This window comes from Lagenorhynchus albirostris, chromosome 5 (assembly GCF_949774975.1).
Source record: "Lagenorhynchus albirostris chromosome 5, mLagAlb1.1, whole genome shotgun sequence".
NCBI classification, from domain to species: Eukaryota; Metazoa; Chordata; class Mammalia; order Artiodactyla; family Delphinidae; genus Lagenorhynchus; species Lagenorhynchus albirostris.
This window is the reverse complement of record NC_083099.1, coordinates 140,310,257-140,330,713: the sequence shown is the minus strand read 5'-3', so window position 1 is coordinate 140,330,713 and position 20,457 is coordinate 140,310,257. Positions and strand designations below refer to the sequence as shown.

The following is a 20,457-nucleotide window of genomic DNA, read 5'->3' as shown; positions in this document are numbered from 1 at the left end:
GAAAGCAAACAATTATTTTTGACCCACTTAATCAGTTGTTCTTTGAGGCTATTGATATAGCCTCAACTGCCTTCCCACCTGGATGTTCTCTCTTTGTGCATCAGCCAACCGTTTCCCTTTATTCCAGGTAGACACATGCTCCAAGCAGAAATGTATCATCCCAAACAACTTTTAAAGTAAGGGGTATTACGTACTAACTTGTCTTCGGGTGATATGAAGCCCACTACCAGACAAATGGATTGAAGTGCTTCCACTTGTCCATACCCACGTCCCCTGCTGGCTTGTTGTTCATGTAACTCAGAGAGGTCCCCAGAGTCACTTCAAAAAAAGTTGGAACTTGCACCACAACCCTTAAATTCCCTGCATTTAGTGTACAAAATCCCTGCACTTATGGATTTTTAAAAGAGATCTGTTTTCTAATATGTCCTCAAGAATTTCTTTAATGTTAACACATTCCTAAATTTACATCTAACTATTCAACATATAAATGAATAGTAGAACTTAAACTTTGCCTGTTACAGTTAGAATTTTTGCTTACTTTTGTGCATGAAAACAATACTTTCTATTCACGTGACTTGCTAGATTTTTCTTTGATTAAAAATATTTTGCTTAGTGTAACTTTACAAACCTAATTAGCAAGTGCTTCAAAAAGGAGAAAAGTTATCTGGGGCTCTGTGAGTGGTGGAAACTAAATACATCTCTTAGAAAAACCTGGGTTAGAATTGCAACTCTACACTTACCTTCTTCATCTGTAAAGAAGGATAATGAGACTTCTTGGGGTTGTTGTGAAGATAAATGGGGAGATATACATCTCACCTATTACACTGATAGGGAAAAGCAAGTGCTCAACAGGTGAAGGTGATGGAGGTGGTGGAGGTGGTGGAGGGATAGTAGTAACTGGTGGTAGTGATTTTGGCTCTGAGTTAGTGTTGGAGGTGATGGTGGTAATAGTGATACTTAGGGTGATGTTTATGTCAGTAGTGATGGTGGTGGATATATTGGAGGCATGGCAGTGATTTATTGATGGAGGAGGTGATAAGGATGGTGGCAAAGGTGGGAGAGGTAGCCGTGGTATAGGGTAGTGGTGGTGGTGATGATGGTGATGATGCTGGTGATGGAGGTGGTGGTGATGTTAGTGATGATGTAGGTGATGGAGGTGGTAGTGATGATGGTGATGATGCTGGTGATAGAGGTGATGGTGATGATGGTGATGATGCAGGTGATGGAGGTGGTGGTGATGATGGTGATGATGCTGGTGATAGAGGTGGTGGTGATGATGGTGATGATGCTGGTGATGGAGGTGGTGGCAGTGATGAAGGTGGTGATGATGATGGTGACAGAGGTGATGGTGATGATGATGATGATGCAGGTGATGGAAGTGGTGGCAGTGATGAAGGTGGTGATGATGATGGTGATGGAGGTGGTGGTGATGATGGTGATGGAGCTGGTGGTGATGATGGTGATAATGCAGGTGATGGAGGTGGTGGTGATGATGGTGATGGTGATGGAGGTGGTGGTTATGATGGTGATGATGCTGGTGTTAGAGGTGGTGGTGATGATGGTGATGATGCTGGTGATGGAGGTGGTGGCAGTGATGGAGGTGGTGGCAGTGATGACGGTGGTGATGATGGTGACAGAGGTGGTGGTGATGATGGTGATGATGCAGGTGATGGAGGTGGTGGTGATGATGGTGATGATGCAGGTGATGGAGTTGGTGGCAGTGATGTACGGGGATGGTTGTCTTGGGGGCATGAGGTAGTGGAGGTGGTAAGGGGGGGCGTTGTGCATGTAGGTAGTGGTGATGGTGATGGTGAAGATGTGGTGGTAGAGGTGGTGAGTATTGATTGGTGGTGTTCACTGTGGTTGTGGTGAAGGAAGCTACTGTTGTAACTGAATTAGAAAGAGAAATAACCGAGAGATGATTTCAGCACACTAACTTTTATGAAAACAGCTTTATTGGGATGAAATTAACATACCATCACATTTGCTGTTTTAAGTGTACGATTCCATGTTGTTTTGTATGTTTACAGAGATGTGCAGCCATCACCAGAATCTAATTTTAGATTATTTTCATCACTCACAACAAAGCCCATACCCATTAGTAGTCATTCCCCATTTCTCCCCCAACACAATCCTTTTTAGATGGTTTTCAAAACCTCTTAGGGCCCGCATGCTGTGAAATCAAAAGTGCATATTTCATTTGTAAGAAAAATCCATCGCTTCTTTCTCAGGTGCAACAATTCATTCTGCATGATAACTAGCGACTGTATTAGAGCCCTGGAAAGAAATGTGTGAAACCACTGCTACCTTCAAATAACTCACCACTCTATTCATACATCTCTTCAAAATCAGAATATTAAGAAAACTGGAGGAGAGCTCTCTTCTTTGTTTCTTGTGATAAACACAGTCCCTTGCATTACCATATTGGATTTCACATCTAAAAGAATAATAACCAAAAAATCCTATCTCATTAACAGTCAACTGAAACACAACCTTTTTGAAATAAGATACCCAGTAAGTCCCACTTCTGGGACTTCAGTCCAATAAACAAACTTAAAAACAGATGCACTGTATCACAGAGGTTCATCTGTGGTAGGAAATAAGTTACAAAACAATATCCCAGACAAAATTGTTGGAAAAATGAGTCAATAAAACATGGAATATGATTTTTAAAAACTGGAAGTAAACATGAAAGTATGATCATAATAGCATATGAAATAAAAATAATCAGTCACTAAATTGTAGAGTATGAAGACAACCATGTGAAAACCAAACAAACTTCAATTTCACTTAGAGAAAAATACATATCAGAATTTGAATAGTGATTACATAGGAATGGTGGCTGTATACTTTTATTATTACAAAAAAAACACTAAAATAATTTTCTACAAAATATTTTGCAGAAGAATCTAATAAACAAAAATAACCTTCGTGTCACTCCAGAATTAGCAGGACTAAAATTTTGTTCTAAGGAAAATGTAAAGAATGTTCTATTTCTTTTGTACAAAATATTTAAACTGAACAGGACAAAAACCACTGTGTTGCCTATCCTATTTAAGCAGTTAGAATGTGTTTTCACCCTCAGAAAGTGAAAAAAGGAAGATTTCTCCACCCACCTATCTGTGCAACCAAATCACGGGCATGATTAATCCCCCCAAACCCAGGAAGGGAAATGTCAGCCAGCAGGTCCCTCTGCTTGTAGAAGATTCAGCTGAATTGGGTGCTGTGAGTGAACATTTTCTCGTGGGCATTTGCCTCCACTCCCTACACCCCCTACCTGACCAGACTCCATAGCTCCTGTCCTGGGATCCTGACTTGGCACCTTAGGGAGACTTAAATCGTCACAGGGAGCCCGTTGAAAAATTAGAATGTTTTATAATTTAAAAAGTCCTTTATATTTGGGTGACCATATTAAACATTAAAAAGCTTTGTGAAATAGGAGAAATGTCTTTGTTTTATATTTGACTTATCCACGGCTTTTGGAGGGAAATTGATTTTGCTAATTAGTCCAATGATACAAATGCAATTCAGTGGTTTAGGTAAAACAAATTCCAGGTAATGGAATTCTCGACATCTGAAATCTTTGGATCCAATTTTAAATCAGAGTGAAAAGTTGTAGTTTGCCAACGCAAAAGCAGAAGCGCATAGACACTTGCTTATAATAAGAAAGGGGTGTGCTTTTGTGTCAACGTCTGACTGCCAACTTGACTGAAGAAGTAATGGTTTCCAGGCTGTTTCTTTGATACCTATTAGCACCATGTAAATGCCTGAAATCAGAAGAGTTGTTGAGAAAGGCAGTGGCATCCAAGAAAACCATAAATAAGGAAACTCGCCTGAAAAAGGAAATGTGATTTTACTGCTCTTGTATAACTCAGACAAACACCCAAAGACAGCTGGCGACATTCATGCCGCGGGGGGCTGGCGTGGTAGGCAATCCACAGGCGTCTGCTGAATTCGTTCATGGCGCTGTCTGTCCCAACCTTCTTCTGCCTTCTTCCTGCTGGTGGTCCAGGCTCACCCCACCCCCACCCTGGGCACATCCTCTCTGTCTGCCATTCCTCACTCCTGGGCATTCAGCAGCCCCCCCCATCCATTCCAGCTGCTCTGTCTCTCCCACCCCACACCCTCCCTCCCCTTCTGGAACCCTGGCCATCCCTCCAGCCCCGCCTGCGGTCAGCATCTTCTGACTGCTTCAGGCCACGCTCATTTTGCCACTTTCGAGAAGCCTGCTGGCCTTCACGGTCCAGTACCACACACCTGAACACTTCAGATTTCTCTGCAGTTTCCTGAGTGCGTATGTCCTCTCTCCAATGGGATTGTCAGCATTTTCAGAAAGCTTTTCAGAGCCCCAAGAGACCTTAATCCACGGTTTGTACTGAAATACACATGTACACATACACATGCACATACATACACATATCTGCTCACACATATGCACACACAGACATAATACAAATACACACACTCAACACACACACACACACACACACACACACACACACACACACACAGCTGTTGATTGCCTGAAAGCCTACCACACCTTTATTACTTTAGAGCATCACTTTGATGCTGTTCTTAAAACATACTTGAAAAAAGTCTGGATTCTTAAAAAGTCCAACGTGTCAGCAAAAACTGTTCTGTTTTTGACTCGTAACTCTAGCCTCACCTTGCCCATATTAAATCACCATAAAATGATCCCCGAATGACTCAGGCCTTAATGAAAGAGGTTTGCCTTCCTGCCAGGGGTGGACTCCCCTTCACATCCAGCTTTCGACGTGCAAACATCTTTGTTCTGGAATATTCCATTAGAGTATAAGCTCCATGAGGGCAGGGACCTTTTTTAAAAAATCACTTCTGTTCCCCAGTGGCTGGAACAATGTGGCAGAGTTCCGTAGATTTTGCTGGGTGAAAACACGAACATCAGTCTCCCCAGGTGATGGTTGGTGTAGGCAGAGGTACCACAGATGCAATCCATCTTTCCAGACTTCCCAGCCACTTAGAGAAGTCGGCTGTCCTGGCAGCATGAGCAGGAGGGGCTGGGAGCACAGGCTCTGTGGTGGATTCCCCTCCTGTCCCTCATGTCTGTGGGACCTCCTGTGTCAATGAAGGTCTTGGTGGTGCTGTGTCCTGGGGCTGCAGTGAGGGTTGGGCTCATTCGCGCAGGTAAAGGCAGAGCACCTGGACACGAGCAGCCTCTAGGTATGAGTTTGCTGCTACTATTACTATTACTACTGCCACACCTGTTATGATTATTTCCACGCTTATTCAATTTCATTTTTATTTGCCTAAGAGGAGGGCAGGTGCCGGTTTTCCTCTTGTCACACCTCGAGTGTTCTTTTTGGTTTGATTGTTTAGCTACTCACATTGTACTTGGTAACTTTTCAATGTCCAAATTATTCACGGAGTATAATTCGTAGCTTGGCCATAGGTATACAGTAGGATTAACCAGCTTTCGAACAGGTTTAAAGCATCCGAAAATAACATTGTTTTTTACCAAATCACAAACAGTGTTCTTTAGTGATTCTTCTCTTTCCTGTTTAGGCTCCCAAGAAACATCTGCAAAATGGGATTATCCGTGGCTACCAAATAGGTTACCGCGAGTACAGCACTGGGGGCAACTTCCAGTTCAACATCATCAGTATCGACACCACGGGGGACAGTGAGATTTACACCCTCAGCAACCTAAACAAGTTCACCCAGTATGGCCTGGTGGTGCAGGCCTGCAACCGGGCCGGGACGGGGCCTTCTTCTCAGGAAGTCATCACCACCACCCTCGAGGATGGTAGGTTCCAGCCTCTGCTCTGGGTCCTCAGAGCCTGGCCGCCTTCGGGCTTTGCAGTGACAATGGCATCCAGACCGGCAGGGACTGGGGGTTCCGGTGGGGAAGCTGCCCTGATTAACTCGTGGGCTGCCTTGGTTCGGTGCCCTTGACAGACCTTGATTGCAAAGCCAAATCCATCCCTTCTTCAGCATCCTTCTCCAGCATCCTTCTCCATCAAGCCCAAGAGGTGGGCTTTTCCCGCATGAAACCAAAGCTCTCCCTATGACTGCGGCAGTCTGGCCTGAATGTAGAAATCCGATTTTCTAAGAATTTCTCACAAATCACTGTAAAGGAGGATTTTTTTCTTTTTCTTTTTTCTTTCTTTCTTTCTTTCTTCTTTCTTTCTTTTCTTTTCTTTCTTTCTTTCCTTTCTTTCTTTCTTTCTTTCGTTCTTTCTTTCCTTCCTTCCTTCCCTCCCTCCCTCCCTCCCTCCCTCCCTCCCTCCCTTCCTCCCTTCCTTCCTTCCTTCCTTCCTTCCTTCCTTCCTTCCTTCCTTCCTTTTTTTATGATTGCTTTTTATTTTCAAGCATTCTGAGACCAGAGAACAGGAATGAGCAAGCTTCCTTGGAGCAAATCTCACGGTGACTGTGCGCCCCCTAGTGGCCATAAGGCATTAATGTACCCTCCCACCTTGACCACCTAAGAGCTCACATTCTCCAGCAATGCTTGAAAGGAGAGAGAACCCTAGTGTCCGGAAGCGCCATCTTTTAGGTGCAGAGGTCAGATATAGGGTCAGCTGTAGGAGTAGGGGATAGATGCTTCCAGCAGCAAGCTCTCACGGCAGTTGCCTCTCGTGCAACTAGCCGCTGGGTCATAGGTTTGAGAGCACACATGGTGACTTGCATCTATAATTTCTGAGCGCTTTCACAGGGAGAGAAGTCTTAGACAGCCAGAACCCAGAAGTCCAGGCTTTTCTTTCCATCTTCATAGTCTTCGCAGGCGTGGTTAGATAGGCCTTTGGGTTTGCACGTTGATGTTCATCTTTCACTGATGTTTGCAATTCAGTCACTATTTTGCCCCCCTCCCAGCCACGACGTTTAAGGTTTGCATAAACCCACATGAAAAATACTTCAAATATCCTTCTAGCCTGTATCCTAGTCCATTTTCGCTCTTTCCTATGACGAATGGTATAGTATTGAAAGGGGCCCTGCTGGGGATGGGACAGTGAATACGATGACGTGTCTGCTTTGTGGCACTTTCAACAGTGAGGCTTTCAATTTACATGCCAGGTATTACTCAGTATGAGGAGATGTACTGTATAAAGTACATGTAACTTACAACAGTAACTTTCAAGGATAATGGGAAAATAAGCCAGACCAGCAATGGTCTTTTACTCATGCAGTAGGATCAGAAGTGTTCTCAACTCCATAAGCCTGGGGCTTAACAGTGAAGCAGTTATTCTAGAAAGAGAGACAGTGGAAGTCATATGAAGTCATTGCATTTTACTGAGTTATCATAATATTTGCATAGAGAAATGGTACTCATTTTTTTCCTTAATTTGGGGGATTGAGAGCAATGTTTTATTTTCCTGTACTTTGAACTATTAAACTAATGTTGCTTATTCAATATTGCTTTGCTAATTAAACCACCCACGGTTATTACAGATTCTAACTATCTAATTTCAGTGCCCAGCTACCCCCCCGAAAATGTCCAAGCCATAGCAACATCACCAGAAAGAATATCACTGTCCTGGTCCACACTTTCCAAGGAAGCCCTGAATGGAATCCTCCAGGGGTTCAGAGTCATTTACTGGGCCAACCTCATGGACGGAGGTAAGGGGGTTAAACTAGAACTTGGAGTTTGCCCCAAAGGATGCGCCATGGAATTTGCAGACCCCCTCCTCCTACTGTGGGATTCAGCACAGGGTGGGCAGTTCTTTATCGATGGGTACTTTTCTCCTTTCCCCTCGTCTTTCTGTTATCTCATATCTGACATTTTTAACAGGTGTGCACAGCTGTTTAAATCATATACCTTCAAAAAGCAATTTGAAGGACAGGAGGGGGTGGCACTTGGGGAATCTAGGAATAGATGTGTTTTCCTAATTATGAGTATCTATGTCAAGCCTCTGCAGGCAGCACCAAAACCTTGATCTGTATCTAGAAAGTTCTGCGTGATGTGTATCCTAAAAGGCTGACTTCCTCCTATTCCCCGATAGGACTCAGCAGGGAAAATCCTTAAGCTCCTGTAGTTGAACTAGAAGGGGTTCAGGAAGAACGCCAGAGCCAGAACACCTTGGGCGGAGGAGCGTTGTTCCCACGAGGAGCGCTTTCATCCCAAACCCTACACTTTTGTCCCCTCCTTTTTCTTTCTTCCTCCTTGTATTCCCTCTCTTCCTTCTTGTTTCTTTGTGATTTTTTTTTCTTTCAAGTTGTAGGACAAAATTCTCCAGTTTGGAGGCAAGACTTGGCACGAGAGAGGGTCAGCTCAGGGAGTGGCAAGATTGGGGCTCCAAGTGTCTTCAGCAGAACAGAGGCCCGACATCACCGAGCCAGGCTGAGCCCCGCTCCAGGAGCACGACAGGCCCACCCTGAGCTACAGCCCCTAACAGGAAAGGCTCTGCTCTCTGCTTGTGGCCCAGGACTTGGGTGGCCCACATCTGCACCCTCCCCCCGCTCCCCATATCCAGCCCCCAGGGGTGCCTCCCTTCTGGTTTGGGGCTTCCTGCAGCTCTTCTGACTGTGGGTCCTCTGAGTCTGGGCAAACACAGAGGCCCCCAGGGCATTTCCCACCTCTGCTCAGGACCACCTGGGTCTGCTCTGCCAACCCGGTCGCTTTCCCCACCCAGGTAATCAGAACACACTGGGCCTCAGAGGCTGCAGGGGTTCCACTATTGGTGCCAGAATGAAGGAAGGAAGGCAGCTTAATTTGCTAAGTAAGTAAATAAGTAAGTAAATGCTAAGTAGATAGCAGAGCTCCAGGCTTAGCTGTTTACATCTGCAGCCAGACTTGTGTCTCAGAGCTGAGGACCAGATCTGATTCCCTTGATGTCGAGGTAGCGCTTTTCATAGTGCCAGCAGTGGGAGACATTCTGATTCGCCTTCTGGGCGCCCCCGAAGCAGAAGTGTTACCTGAGCAGCTACTCTGTGCTGAGCTCCTGCTTGGCGCTGAGGATGCAGCATCTGCCCCGATGGATGCTCTAGCCTAGTGAGAGTGGGGATAAGTGATGCATACAGAACCTCCAGCCCAGTAAGGCACAGCCAGCCCCACGGAGGCACAGAGTTAAACAGATGATTCCCTTCACCTCCTCCCTGCAAACAGAGCTTTAAAACTCCCATAGAAGTAAAATACGGAGCAACGAAAAATTTCAAATTATCTACTTTACTGACACAATACAGTAATAGATCATTGCATATACTTGTTCTGGTTTCTAATCCTCATCTTGAATAAGATGAAATTAAACACCCTAACATGCTCACCTAAAGGCAGTGTTACACTAAAATCATCCTTTTTTGTTCTTGTTGGAAACATTTCCATAATCCGGTGGTGACTCTCCATCACATTTTCACATTTTACTCATATGTGCTAATAATGTCTGTAAGCACCTTAGTTCTACGATGGATGATACGGTTAATATCGTTCAGTCAACTTTACACTTTAAAGCTTTAAAAACTTGAACATTTAAAAACATAAAAGTCTTTAAATAAAGAATGCTTTGGGCTTCCCTGGTGGCGCAGTGGTTGAGAGTCCGCCTGCCGATCCAGGGGACGCGGGTTCATGCCCCAGTCCAGGAGGATCCCACAGGCCACGGAGCGGCTGGGCCCGTGAGCCATGGCCGCTGAGCCTACGTGTCCGGAGCCTGTGCTCCGCAACGGGAGAGGCCACAGCAGTGAGAGGCCCGCGTACCGCAAAAAAAAAAAAAAAAAAAAAGAATGCTTGGAAATGCATACAGTTTCTAAAGATACTTTTACTCACTCTATGAAGACCAAGGTGATGTGCTTAATGCCTGAGGTAGAAGTACTACACTTAATCTCCAAAAGATGAGAAAGAAACCCTCAGAAACCTATGAACAGTCATTCCTGACCTGCTACCTCTGAGAAGTGACATGTATGCATTCGCAGGGAATTTCATGGAATTCTTCTGCACGAGCTCTTAGATTGCGGCCCTGAGGTTCCCACAGACACACAACACATAGTGATCATGTAAAGAACTATACCTGCTAAGCTTGAGGATACACCACACATACATACGCACACTCTCACTCGTGCAGGCCAAGAGAGAAAGAGATCGTTACTACTGCTGTGATTAGCAATTGCCCCAAATACTTTGAAAAATATGCATTAAAAAGCATTTTGTTATTGTTAATATGACCAGATAAAACTGGTTAATATATTTGATAGGACAGGTTAAATGTACAATAGGTCGGTGAAATTTCTGAGTATTTTATAATCTGAAAGTCAAAGAATTTTTAAGACCTGACAGAAGCAGTTAGTCTAAGATTGCTAGGGAAATGGCACACTTTGAAAATCCACTGTTTCCATCGGAATTGGAGCTGCTTTTCAGCCCTCTGTCTTTCTTCAAGACAAAAACGACAGATTCTGAATTAAAGCAATGTTTAGGTGCCAACCAAGACTTTTGCTCCAATGCTGGCAGGTTGAGGAGGTACTTGGGAAAAGTGATTTCCACCCCTATTTTGATTTCTTCCTTAGACCCTTTAAGAATGAAGGGTGTAAATAAATACATAAAACTATTTTGTTTTAAAATATGAAGTTTTTCTTTAAAAAACTTTTTGTACTATAAATGAATTCTGAATTTATTTTCTATATTAATTTCATATTATTTTACTCATGATTTCAACTGAACACTATTCTTTACTCCCCATATATTTTAAAAAATTTATTTTATTGAAGTATAGTTGATTTACAATGTTATGCTAATTTCTACTGTACTGTCCCATATATATATATATATATATATATTTTTTTTTTTTTTAATGACTCCACTGGGGCCGTGAAAAGTAGGTGATAGAAATCCGTGTTTAAGCCATAAAAAAAGAAAAGGAGCTTGAAAGAACGACAAATGAAGCACGCTATTTTGAATTTGGCTTTTTTCATAATTTTCCTTTTTACTTCCTCTACATTGATGAGTCAGGGACATACCCTCCCAGCAGAGAGAATGAGGTGCTTTTGTGGTAGATTCTGGGGCACAGGTAGTTTTTAAAAATCCTTGGGGGGGTAATTTTGAACAGGGGTTTGGACTGCTTTCATCTTCATGGTTCGTGATAAATTAGTTCATCCAAATAATATGAACCCCAGTATGAGTCAATAACCAGATACCAATTCTAATTAGTATGGTAATTCATGAGCGGGTGTAATTCTTTTGTGTCAAGTGTTGCTTTCTTTTAAAAGATCAGGGTGTCCCACTTTGCCCTTCTCCCTCTTAACTGTCCTCTTCTCCATCACTGTGTCTCACTGGGGAACAGCCCTGTCCCATCGGCACAGCACACCTTTCCCCTGCACTGTAATTGGAGCTCATACTTCCCCCATGACGTAGAGACCCTGGGTCCTTCTTAAAGATAAAAACAAAAGCATAAAACCAGAGGCCCCAAGAGGTCACATGATATAGTCAATTCCTCATTACTAGCCCTGCATACAGCCCCGTGGAAGCCCCTCCCCTGAGTTGCATTTTCCCTGACTGTGTGTGTGTGTGTAATCTTTGGCATAATGTAGAAGTTCCTAAATCTGAAAAGATCTTGATGAGATCTATACTTAAACTTTTTCCATTAGCATTTGAATTTTTTAACCTACTCCAATTGACCTGTATTATCTATGTTCAGGAAAATGAACATTATAAATGAATAATATAATGGAAGAGGTCTGATGGTCACCCAGGGCAGACTTTTCCTTCACAGGAGAGAATTTCTAACCCATCTGAGGGTAACAATTGTCAGCTTTCCAAATGCACAGTGACCACACAGGAGCAAACATTTTCTTTCATTTTCATAAGCCATCTGCTCCGGTTTCTAGATTGTGGCCCCTAAAAGTCTGCCACCAGATGGTCTCCCCCAGAAGACCACAGGCATCTTTGGGGGGCTGCGCCCTTTGCTCTTCTCTGCCCCCCCAGCAAAGCATCCTGCCCCCAGAACTCATCCACAAGGTGCCCAAGGTGGGAACAGGCGTCGGGCTCCTGTTGGGGTCCGGGGCTGTGTCTGTGCCCATTTTTCCCATCCCCTCACAGCCCTCATCACACACAGGGGTCCCTGGCATGTGAGTGACAAGCCTTGGCTACCCCCTGCTTTATTTTAAATTCAACTATCCTGCTATGTCCTGTTCAGCCCTGATCCTTTTGATGACGAAAAGTAAAAATAGTCACCATAATCACCAAACAGCTGGCCACTAATCTCCGAACTTCCGTGCAATATGCCAGAAGGACAAGAGGAAAGAAAATCAAAGAGCAGGAAGAGGAAACCAGCTGGCAGAACCGCATCTCATCCGGCCGCCATTCAGGCCCACCGGGCGGCCACAGGGAGTGGCTGAGAGTGGGGACCGGGGCCGTGCGGCCACGCCCTGTGGTGCCGCGGCCCATGCTCTCGGCCCCCGTGCTCGGCTCCGGGACCTGGGGAAGCTGTTGAGTCTCTGCCTGCCTCAGTTTCCTCTCCTGTAAAATGAATGGGTTGTGGAAACAAGAGCATGGTCATGCTGGGTAAATGAGTTAACCTGGGAACCCAGAACCCAAGGAAGCGCGCACGGCGTGTCAGCTGCCTTTACTGAGGCGAGAGAGCGCGAGAGACCCTTTCGGGCAGCCTCATTGTGTGCACTGTGTGCAGAGGTGGCCAGACACCAAGGAGGACTCCCTCCTGGACCCCGTCAACCAGCCCAGTTCTGAGTAACCGGGCACAGCGGGCACGGGGACGAGCCTGCACCAAACATCCCACACACGGCCACTTGCCCTGAAGGTCAGCAGTCCTCAGGCCCCTCTCTCCTTGTCCATCAGAGCACCCGTGGCGGTACTTAACACACCACCGTGAGTTTTCTCAAACTGCCGTGTATCCTATACCTCAGATGCACCAGCAGAAAGGTCCATGTTTGCACGTCATTAGCTGATCCCACACCAGAACGTGAAGTCGTTTTAGCTGACGCCACGTTCCTGACGCGTCAGCCGGAGGGTTCACTCCAGGTGACAGGAGGGGTTTGCTGTGCTGCCGTCGCTCATATACTTAAGTTAGGTGCTGAGAAACACGTCTACCTTAAAGGAGTTTGCTTTTGTAAATGGAAAAATGAAACTCGACTTGTAGAAGCTTCTGGATGAGCAGTTAGAAGGGTCTCTGCGGAGTGAGCATAGTCGTCCTGGCTCCCTGGGGCCTGGGGTGCGGGAAACCTGCTTGGGGACAGTTCAGGAGGGCAGCCACGGTACCAGCGTTGGGCTCATAACACCTAACTTGGAGCGCATTGCTGTTTTCCAGACCGATTTTCCACCCTGTGCCCTGTGGCAGTTTGGTGCAAATGACCTTTTCCAAATGTCGCAGAGCGTTGGTGTCACATGAAGACTGTGCCTGGTCCCCTTGAGTGATTTCAGGACGTGAGCGATGGAGGCTCATGGCCCAGTGCTGGGCAGCAAGGACGGTGCCCACAGCCGCGGTAACAGGTTCGTGTTTTCTTGTCCTCCAGAGCTGGGTGAGATTAAAAACGTCACCACCACGCAGCCCTCCCTGGAGCTGGACGGGCTGGAGAAATACACCAACTACAGCATCCAGGTGCTGGCCTTCACCCGGGCTGGGGACGGCGTGCGAAGCGAGCAGATCTTCACTCGGACCAAAGAGGATGGTGAGAAAGGGGGCGGCTTGTTGGGGGAGAGCTCAGGTCCCGTCTGAACCTCCAGGGGCCACACAGGAGGCTCCCACCAGCTGGCAGCATTCCCGGGCAGGAGCTATTGTTGGAAAGGCTGGGTCAGAGAATTAATTCACCCACCTATTCTTTTTTTTTTTTTTGTCAGACTTCTTAACATCTTTATTGGGGTATAATTGCTTTACAATGGTGCATTAGTTTCTGCTTTATAACAAAGTGAATCAGTTATACATATACATATGTTCCCATATCTCTTCCCTCTTGCGTCTCCCTCCCTCCCACCCTCCCTATCCCACCCCTCCAGGCGGTCACAAAGCACCGAGCCGAGCCGATATCCCTGTGCTATGCAGCTGCTTCCCACTAGCTATCTACCTTACGTTTGTTAGTGTGTATATGTCCATGCCTCTCTCTTGCCCTGTCACAGCTTACCCTTCCCCCTCCCCATATCCTCAAGTCCATTCTCCAGTAGGTCTGTGTCTTTATTCCTGTCTTACTCCCAGGTTTTTCATGACATTTTTTTTCTTAAATTCCATATATATGTGTTAGCATACGGTATTTGTCTTTCTCTTTCTGACTTACTTCACTCTGTATGACAGACTCTAGGTCTACCCACCTCATTACAAATAGCTCAATTTCGTTTCTTTTTATGGCTGAGTAATATTCCATTGTATATATGTGCCACATCTTCTTTATCCATTCATCCAATGATGGGCACTTAGGTTGTTTCCATCTCCGGGCTATTGTAAATAGAGCTGCAATGAACATTGTGGTACATGACTCTTTTTGAATTATGGTTTTCTCAGGGTATATGCCCAGTAATGGGATTGCTGGGTCATATGGTAGTTCTATTTGTAGTTTTTTAAGGAACCTCCATACTGTTCTCCATAGTGGCTGAACCAATTCACATTCCCACCAACAGTGCAAGAGTGTTCCCTTTTCTCCACACCCTCTCCAGCATTTATTGTTTCTAGATTTTTTGATGATGGCCATTCTGACTGGTGTGAGATGATATCTCATTGTAGTTTTGATTTGCATTTCTCTAATGATTAATGATGTTGAGCATTCTTTCATGTGTTTGTTGGCAGTCTGTATATCTTCTTTGGAGAAATGTCTATTTAGGTCTTCTGCCCATTTTTGGATTGGGTTGTTTGTTTTTTCGTTATTGAGCTACATGAGCTGCTTGTAAATTTTGGAAATTAATCCTTTGTCAGTTGCTTCATTTGCAAATATTTTCTCCCATTCTGAGGGTTGTCTTTTGGTCTTGTTTATGGTTTCCTTTGCTGTGCAAAAGCTTTGAAGTTTCATTAGGTCCCATTTGTTTATTTTTGTTTTTATTTCCATTTCTCTAGGAGGCACCCACCTATTCTTGACTTTGCTCCACGCAAACTTTTTGCTGCCCTCCCAAAATATTCCAGCACGATTCAGACCAGCACTTCCTGTGTCACCTTTGTTTGATTTATCCATTGTTTCTCTCTTCCCCTATAATTTTTCCTTTTTTTGGTGGGGGGAGGCACATATTATTTTAAACAAAAGTGCCTTTTATCCCAGGCCTGTATCCCAGGGCCATCCCTGTTTTGTATCCCATTAGAATAATTTCAGTGACTCTTTAGCTATTAGTGTAAGCTCTGATCATTTCCATCTTTCCACTTAAAAATTATGTAATGGTCTACATCGTCATATGCTGTGCCAGCTTTAGAATAAGCCCTCAATGTGAGAGCTTCATGTTAGTTTTTAAAAATTTCTTACAAGAATTTATGATGATTTAGTAAAATTTTAAATCGTAGCACATTTTTCAGATCACAGTTTGGACTTGGTTATGTGACTATTTCCCAATCCTACAAAAACTGTATGGCAAAATAGTTTCTTATATTATTTTAAGGGAAAACCTGAGGGACCTTACTGAAGACTTTTTGAAGAATAATTTAACTTATAATACATATTATGGCAACAGTGAGAAAAGCAGTTTCCACCTTAATAAAAGAAAGAGCAATTGATATCCAATTGATCCCCTTGTGGAATCCTCCAAATCAGAGCTCAGAATTATACCCAAGCCAGAGTTGAGGTGGGAACCACTACACCTGAATTCTGTGCTGATTTGGCTCTGCAGTTTTGTTCTTTTGTCTTCAGCAGGGCCTCTGTTCCCCAGGAAGCTGGCCAGGGTGTGGATGGGAGAGCCATTTTCCATTGCCCATGAGTGCCCACGTATTGGCAGTTTTGATGTCCTTTGCTACATAGACAGTCAACATGCTGTTGCTTCCCCCCCATGTCCTGTGGGAGCAAAGCTAGGGACACACTCTCAGAGGCTTGGGCGGACCCTTCCTGCCCAGCTTTTCTGTCTCCTAAGGACACTCCCCTGACGTTCACAGCATCACTCTCTGCTCTCCCCTCATCAAACCCAGCCCCGCTCCCCAAGCAGTCCTGTCCATCTACCCTCACATATTATGTTTATTGTCTCTCTAGCCCTTCGTGCATTCTAGTTCCCGCACACAAATTTAACCTCATTACCCTCAGTTTTTCTAGAACACACAAGAGATTATTCCCAGTTATATGCAGGTGTCATCCAATGCCGCCCAAAGGAATTGCATTCTTTAGGGAAATCTAAGGTCAAAATGCAATGCCATTAGGAAGTCACACATTCATAGAGATATGTACAAATCTATGTCCTGGATGAAGACAGCCATATTTAATTTTTAAAATGTAATCAACCGAGAGCTATGTCTAGATGCTGGCTCTGCCACCTGCTGCCGTGGGACTTTGACACCTTACCTCACTTTCTCTGAACTGGACTTTTTCATGTACAAAATTTCCATGACAATCAGACTGCACAGAATTAAGACATAAAAAGTGAAGTGATGTGTGCAAACATCACCTAGCTTGACATATCGTGGGATGGTTCCTGACACTAGACATTTGATTATTTGATCTCCACTCCTTCAGAATGAGGGTGGAACCTTCTTTTGCATTGCTAAGCAATAACACAGATGTCACTGGAATTATTATTTAAAGAGCAAATTGATCAGCAACATGAATTTTGACACCTGCATTTTTCAGAAAAACGTACAGAAATCCAATAAAAGCGGAAAGCTCTTTACAGCTCCATACTGACTGGTAATTTGGGATCAATTTTTAATTACTCTTCCAGTTTTAGAAATCATAGAGCTCTGTCTCAAAACTTGACCCTGAGACCCAAAGTGTAATTTGTCAATCAATTATTCTCTGCTTTCATATCCAAAGCTAATAGTATGGGGAGATGTGATTAATTGTGGAAGGCCCTGCCTTGGGCATACCAGGGAGGAGATCAAGAATTCCACTTGTGCAAACGTGGACGAGAGTGATGCAGAGCTGAGTGTCAGTATTTACTTGGGATAAATCATCAGCATTTTCAAAAAGAAGCAGAGCAGAGATTAGGCAGAAGGAGAGAAAAACTAGTATAATAGTGAGCTTATTTCCCAGATTCACATGAAAACTTCACTAATCTAGAAATGGTGAAGAATTGGGCCAGCCATCCTTATAGACTCAATGTCTAATATAAATAGACATTTGAGCAGTTTACAGAACTGATTACAATTTTGTGTCTGCTTGTAAGGAATGCGTAAAGTCAGAGTATAAATCCTGTTGATGCTTCTGTGAAGTCTTATGATTTGAAGTTTGGATAACACTGCCGACTTCAATTAAATGATGTAAAAATATAAAATAATAATTGTCAACATTTATTGTTTTTCCTCAGAAAAGCACTATTCTAGGCACAGGTTGAAGTTTCATTGTTTATTGATGCTCTTGCAAGTAAAGAAATATTAACACATTCACAGCAAACATTCGATTAGGACTTCTCTGCCCAAAACAGTTCTTAAACTAACGTCCTCACCCCTCAGTGTCATGGGGCCTGGAATTTTAAATTATGTTGTTAGGTCACTGATCATCTTAAAAAGGAAAAATTTATCACTTGCTAGTGAAAGAGATAAAAACAGAATCAATAATAAATAAATAAAAATAGATTAAATAAATAAAATTGAAAAATAAAACACACACAACGTTTACTTTTACAGGGGATAATTCACAACTGAAATATTTGTTTAGAAAACAAGTCTTCTGTTCCATAAGTAGTTTCTCAGTTTCTATAAAGATTCTTGGACATATTCTCCAAGAATATGGAGATCTTGATATAGATCTCTGATATAGATCCTTGGACATACTATTGGGTCCATAGTCTCAGTTCCATCAGTATAGTTGTGGGTCCACAGAGGTATTCTCAGGGTCCGTAAGAACAACTGACATCTCAGGTCCTCTTCCCAGGACTGCTCAATCATTGAGAACTTGCACATTTTTTATTGCTGCAAGACCACAAAAGATTATTTGCCAATCAAGCTTTTTGTTTTTGAACACAGGACAGCTAATTCTGAATTCTAAAACATTTGGAAATCCTGCTACCATTTTATTTGCTGAGAATATAATCTGAGCCAAGCCATGGGGAAGAGAACACACACAAATGTAATTTATTATTTTTACAATTGTTATTTTCGTCCTGCTGGCAGAAGGTAGTTTCAGCCCTGATCCTTTTCCACAAAAGAAAACATTACGTATATCTAAATAGCGATGGTTGTGTTTAAGTGCAAATATTTACTGAATACATCACAAATCCACATAGCTCTGTGGGAAGAAGTCCAGCAGGAGCCGTAATATGTGATCTTTGGTCCCTCTCTGCCATGGTTAATGATCTGTTTAGCAGGACATCTGAAAGTGGAGCTCAGAGCAAGAGAAAAATAAACAGACATCAGGATATTTGATTCCTCTGGCCAGCCGTATCTTGAGCCATACATCCTCTTGAAGGCATGGATGGTGTGTTCTCAGGTGATAGTGTAACTGCACCCTGGTTCACCTTAAAGGTGATGGACTCTTTGTGTGTGTGTGTGTGTGTGTGTGTGCGTGTGTGTATTTGCCTGACCACCAGCAGTGCTGCCCTTCAGGAGACACTGAAGGCTTTGTGTGCCATGAGAAAGCCTGTCAGTTAATCGGTATCAATACTGCTTAGGATTCCAGAGTCCTGCAACATTTGGCAGGGTTGTGATGTGCTCTGTGCAGTAGCGGATATACCGGCAACACCACAGACCAGGATGTCCTGGGAGGCCTTCCACCACGTGGAAGTCAAAGCTTCCTCTGCTGCAGTGATTCTCACACAGGTTCCTAGGAAGTCCAAGGGCTCCTAGGGGGGCTTCAGAGATGCCCAGTGGTAATGGGGAGGGCCCCTGAAGGGCTCCCTCCCAGCTCTGCTTCAGAAGGAGCCACTCCACTTCCACTGTGTTATGCATGGGTCTCCCACATGACACTTAAAAGGATTTGTCCACTTTGAAGAGTGTTTGGAAACCACTGCTGTAGTGGGTGCAAAGGCCAGACATACTGGAACCTGATGGAAACCAGAAGAGAAAAGGGGCCTCATGCATTGCTTGGCCATGACGACAACTGCTATTGTGAAGGTGTCCCTGCAGCATCATGTCATCTGCTCACGGCTCAGAAAAGCCACTGCGGAGCCTGGGGCTCAGGTGGACCTGGCTGTCACGGAGGGTCACACATACACACCCACTGATGTGTGTACCACACCACACACAGCACAGACATCACATACACACCACAAACCACACATGCACACGCACACACTATACACACACTCACACATACCACACACACACCACGCATGCTACACATGCAGACATACTCTACACACACGTCACACACACATCACACAAAACACACACCACATACACTACACACACCACACAAGCCACAAACCGCACACACACATACCCCTGCCTGTGGCTGATCTCCAAGACCAGAAAAATGATGATGACAAAAACAAAGCTGACCAGAGTGTCTGTGAGGTACTTATTAGACTTTTGTCTCATTTCAGATCGAGGCAATATTTTTACAGAACAATAAGGTTGATGTTTCACATTAAGATACACTCTTAGGTGGCTTGACTGTGTGGACCCATTCTCTATGCTGTGTAGCAAATCGTCACAAACTTAGCACCTTAAAACAATACAAATTCATTATCTGACCATTTCCTGGGGTCAGGAGTCCAGGGACAGGTTAGCCAGGCCCCCACTCAGGGTATCACAGGCTGAAATCACAGTGTTGGCTGGGCCTGGGGTCTCATCTGAGGTGGGACCCTCACCTGAGCTCACTGGCAGTCAGCAGGACCCAGTTCCCTTAGGGCTGAGACCGTCTCCTTAGCCCCCAGAGGCCACTCCCCAATCCCTGTCGCATGGCCCCAGCAGGGTCATATGGTCGTGTGGTCATAGCAGGACATTTGACCTCTTCATCACCAACAGGAGCCTGTCTCTGCTACTCCAAATCCCTCTCTGACTTCTAGACCCTCTTTTAAGAGGCTCATCTGATTAGGTTGGGCCCACCCAAGTTACTCTCCTTTCGAGTAACTTAAAGTCAGCTGATTGGGTCCTTAATTATAGCTGCAAAATCCCTTCACCTTTGCACACAATGTAACCTGATTTTGAGAGTGCTCCATCATAGTGACAAGTGCCACCCACATTCAAGGGGAAGTAATTATACAGGTGTGGATATCAGAGGGCGAGAATGTTGGGCACCATCTTAGAATCCTGCCTGCCACACTGAGCTCATTTAGAAAGTCTGCTTGGAGGACCTAGTATGCCGCAGATACTGGCCCGGGCACTGGAGACACAGCAGAGAACAGGACAGGTGGGGCTCGCAGGCTGGTGGGGGAGACAGATATTTACCAATCACTCCTGAGTGGGTTATGACGAGTGCCATGAAGAAGCGTCTTCAGAGACAACCCGTCCTGAAGTTGTCACAAACTTCACCTAGGCTAGCGACAGAGAAGTT

General features: G+C 44.4%; 1 protein-coding gene across 1 annotated transcript in view; it reads left to right on the top strand.

Moving 5' to 3' along the window:
- The window catches only part of DSCAM (DS cell adhesion molecule), a gene marked incomplete at its 5' end in the record, with an annotated part of 743,298 nt that overhangs the window by 630,996 nt on the left and 91,845 nt on the right, over nucleotides 1-20,457 (top strand). The window contains 3 exons of the mRNA XM_060149089.1: nucleotides 5,542-5,782; nucleotides 7,447-7,593; nucleotides 13,426-13,581. Coding sequence (XP_060005072.1) covers nucleotides 5,542-5,782; nucleotides 7,447-7,593; nucleotides 13,426-13,581 — 544 coding nt within the window. The remainder of the gene's footprint in view (nucleotides 1-5,541; nucleotides 5,783-7,446; nucleotides 7,594-13,425; nucleotides 13,582-20,457) is intronic.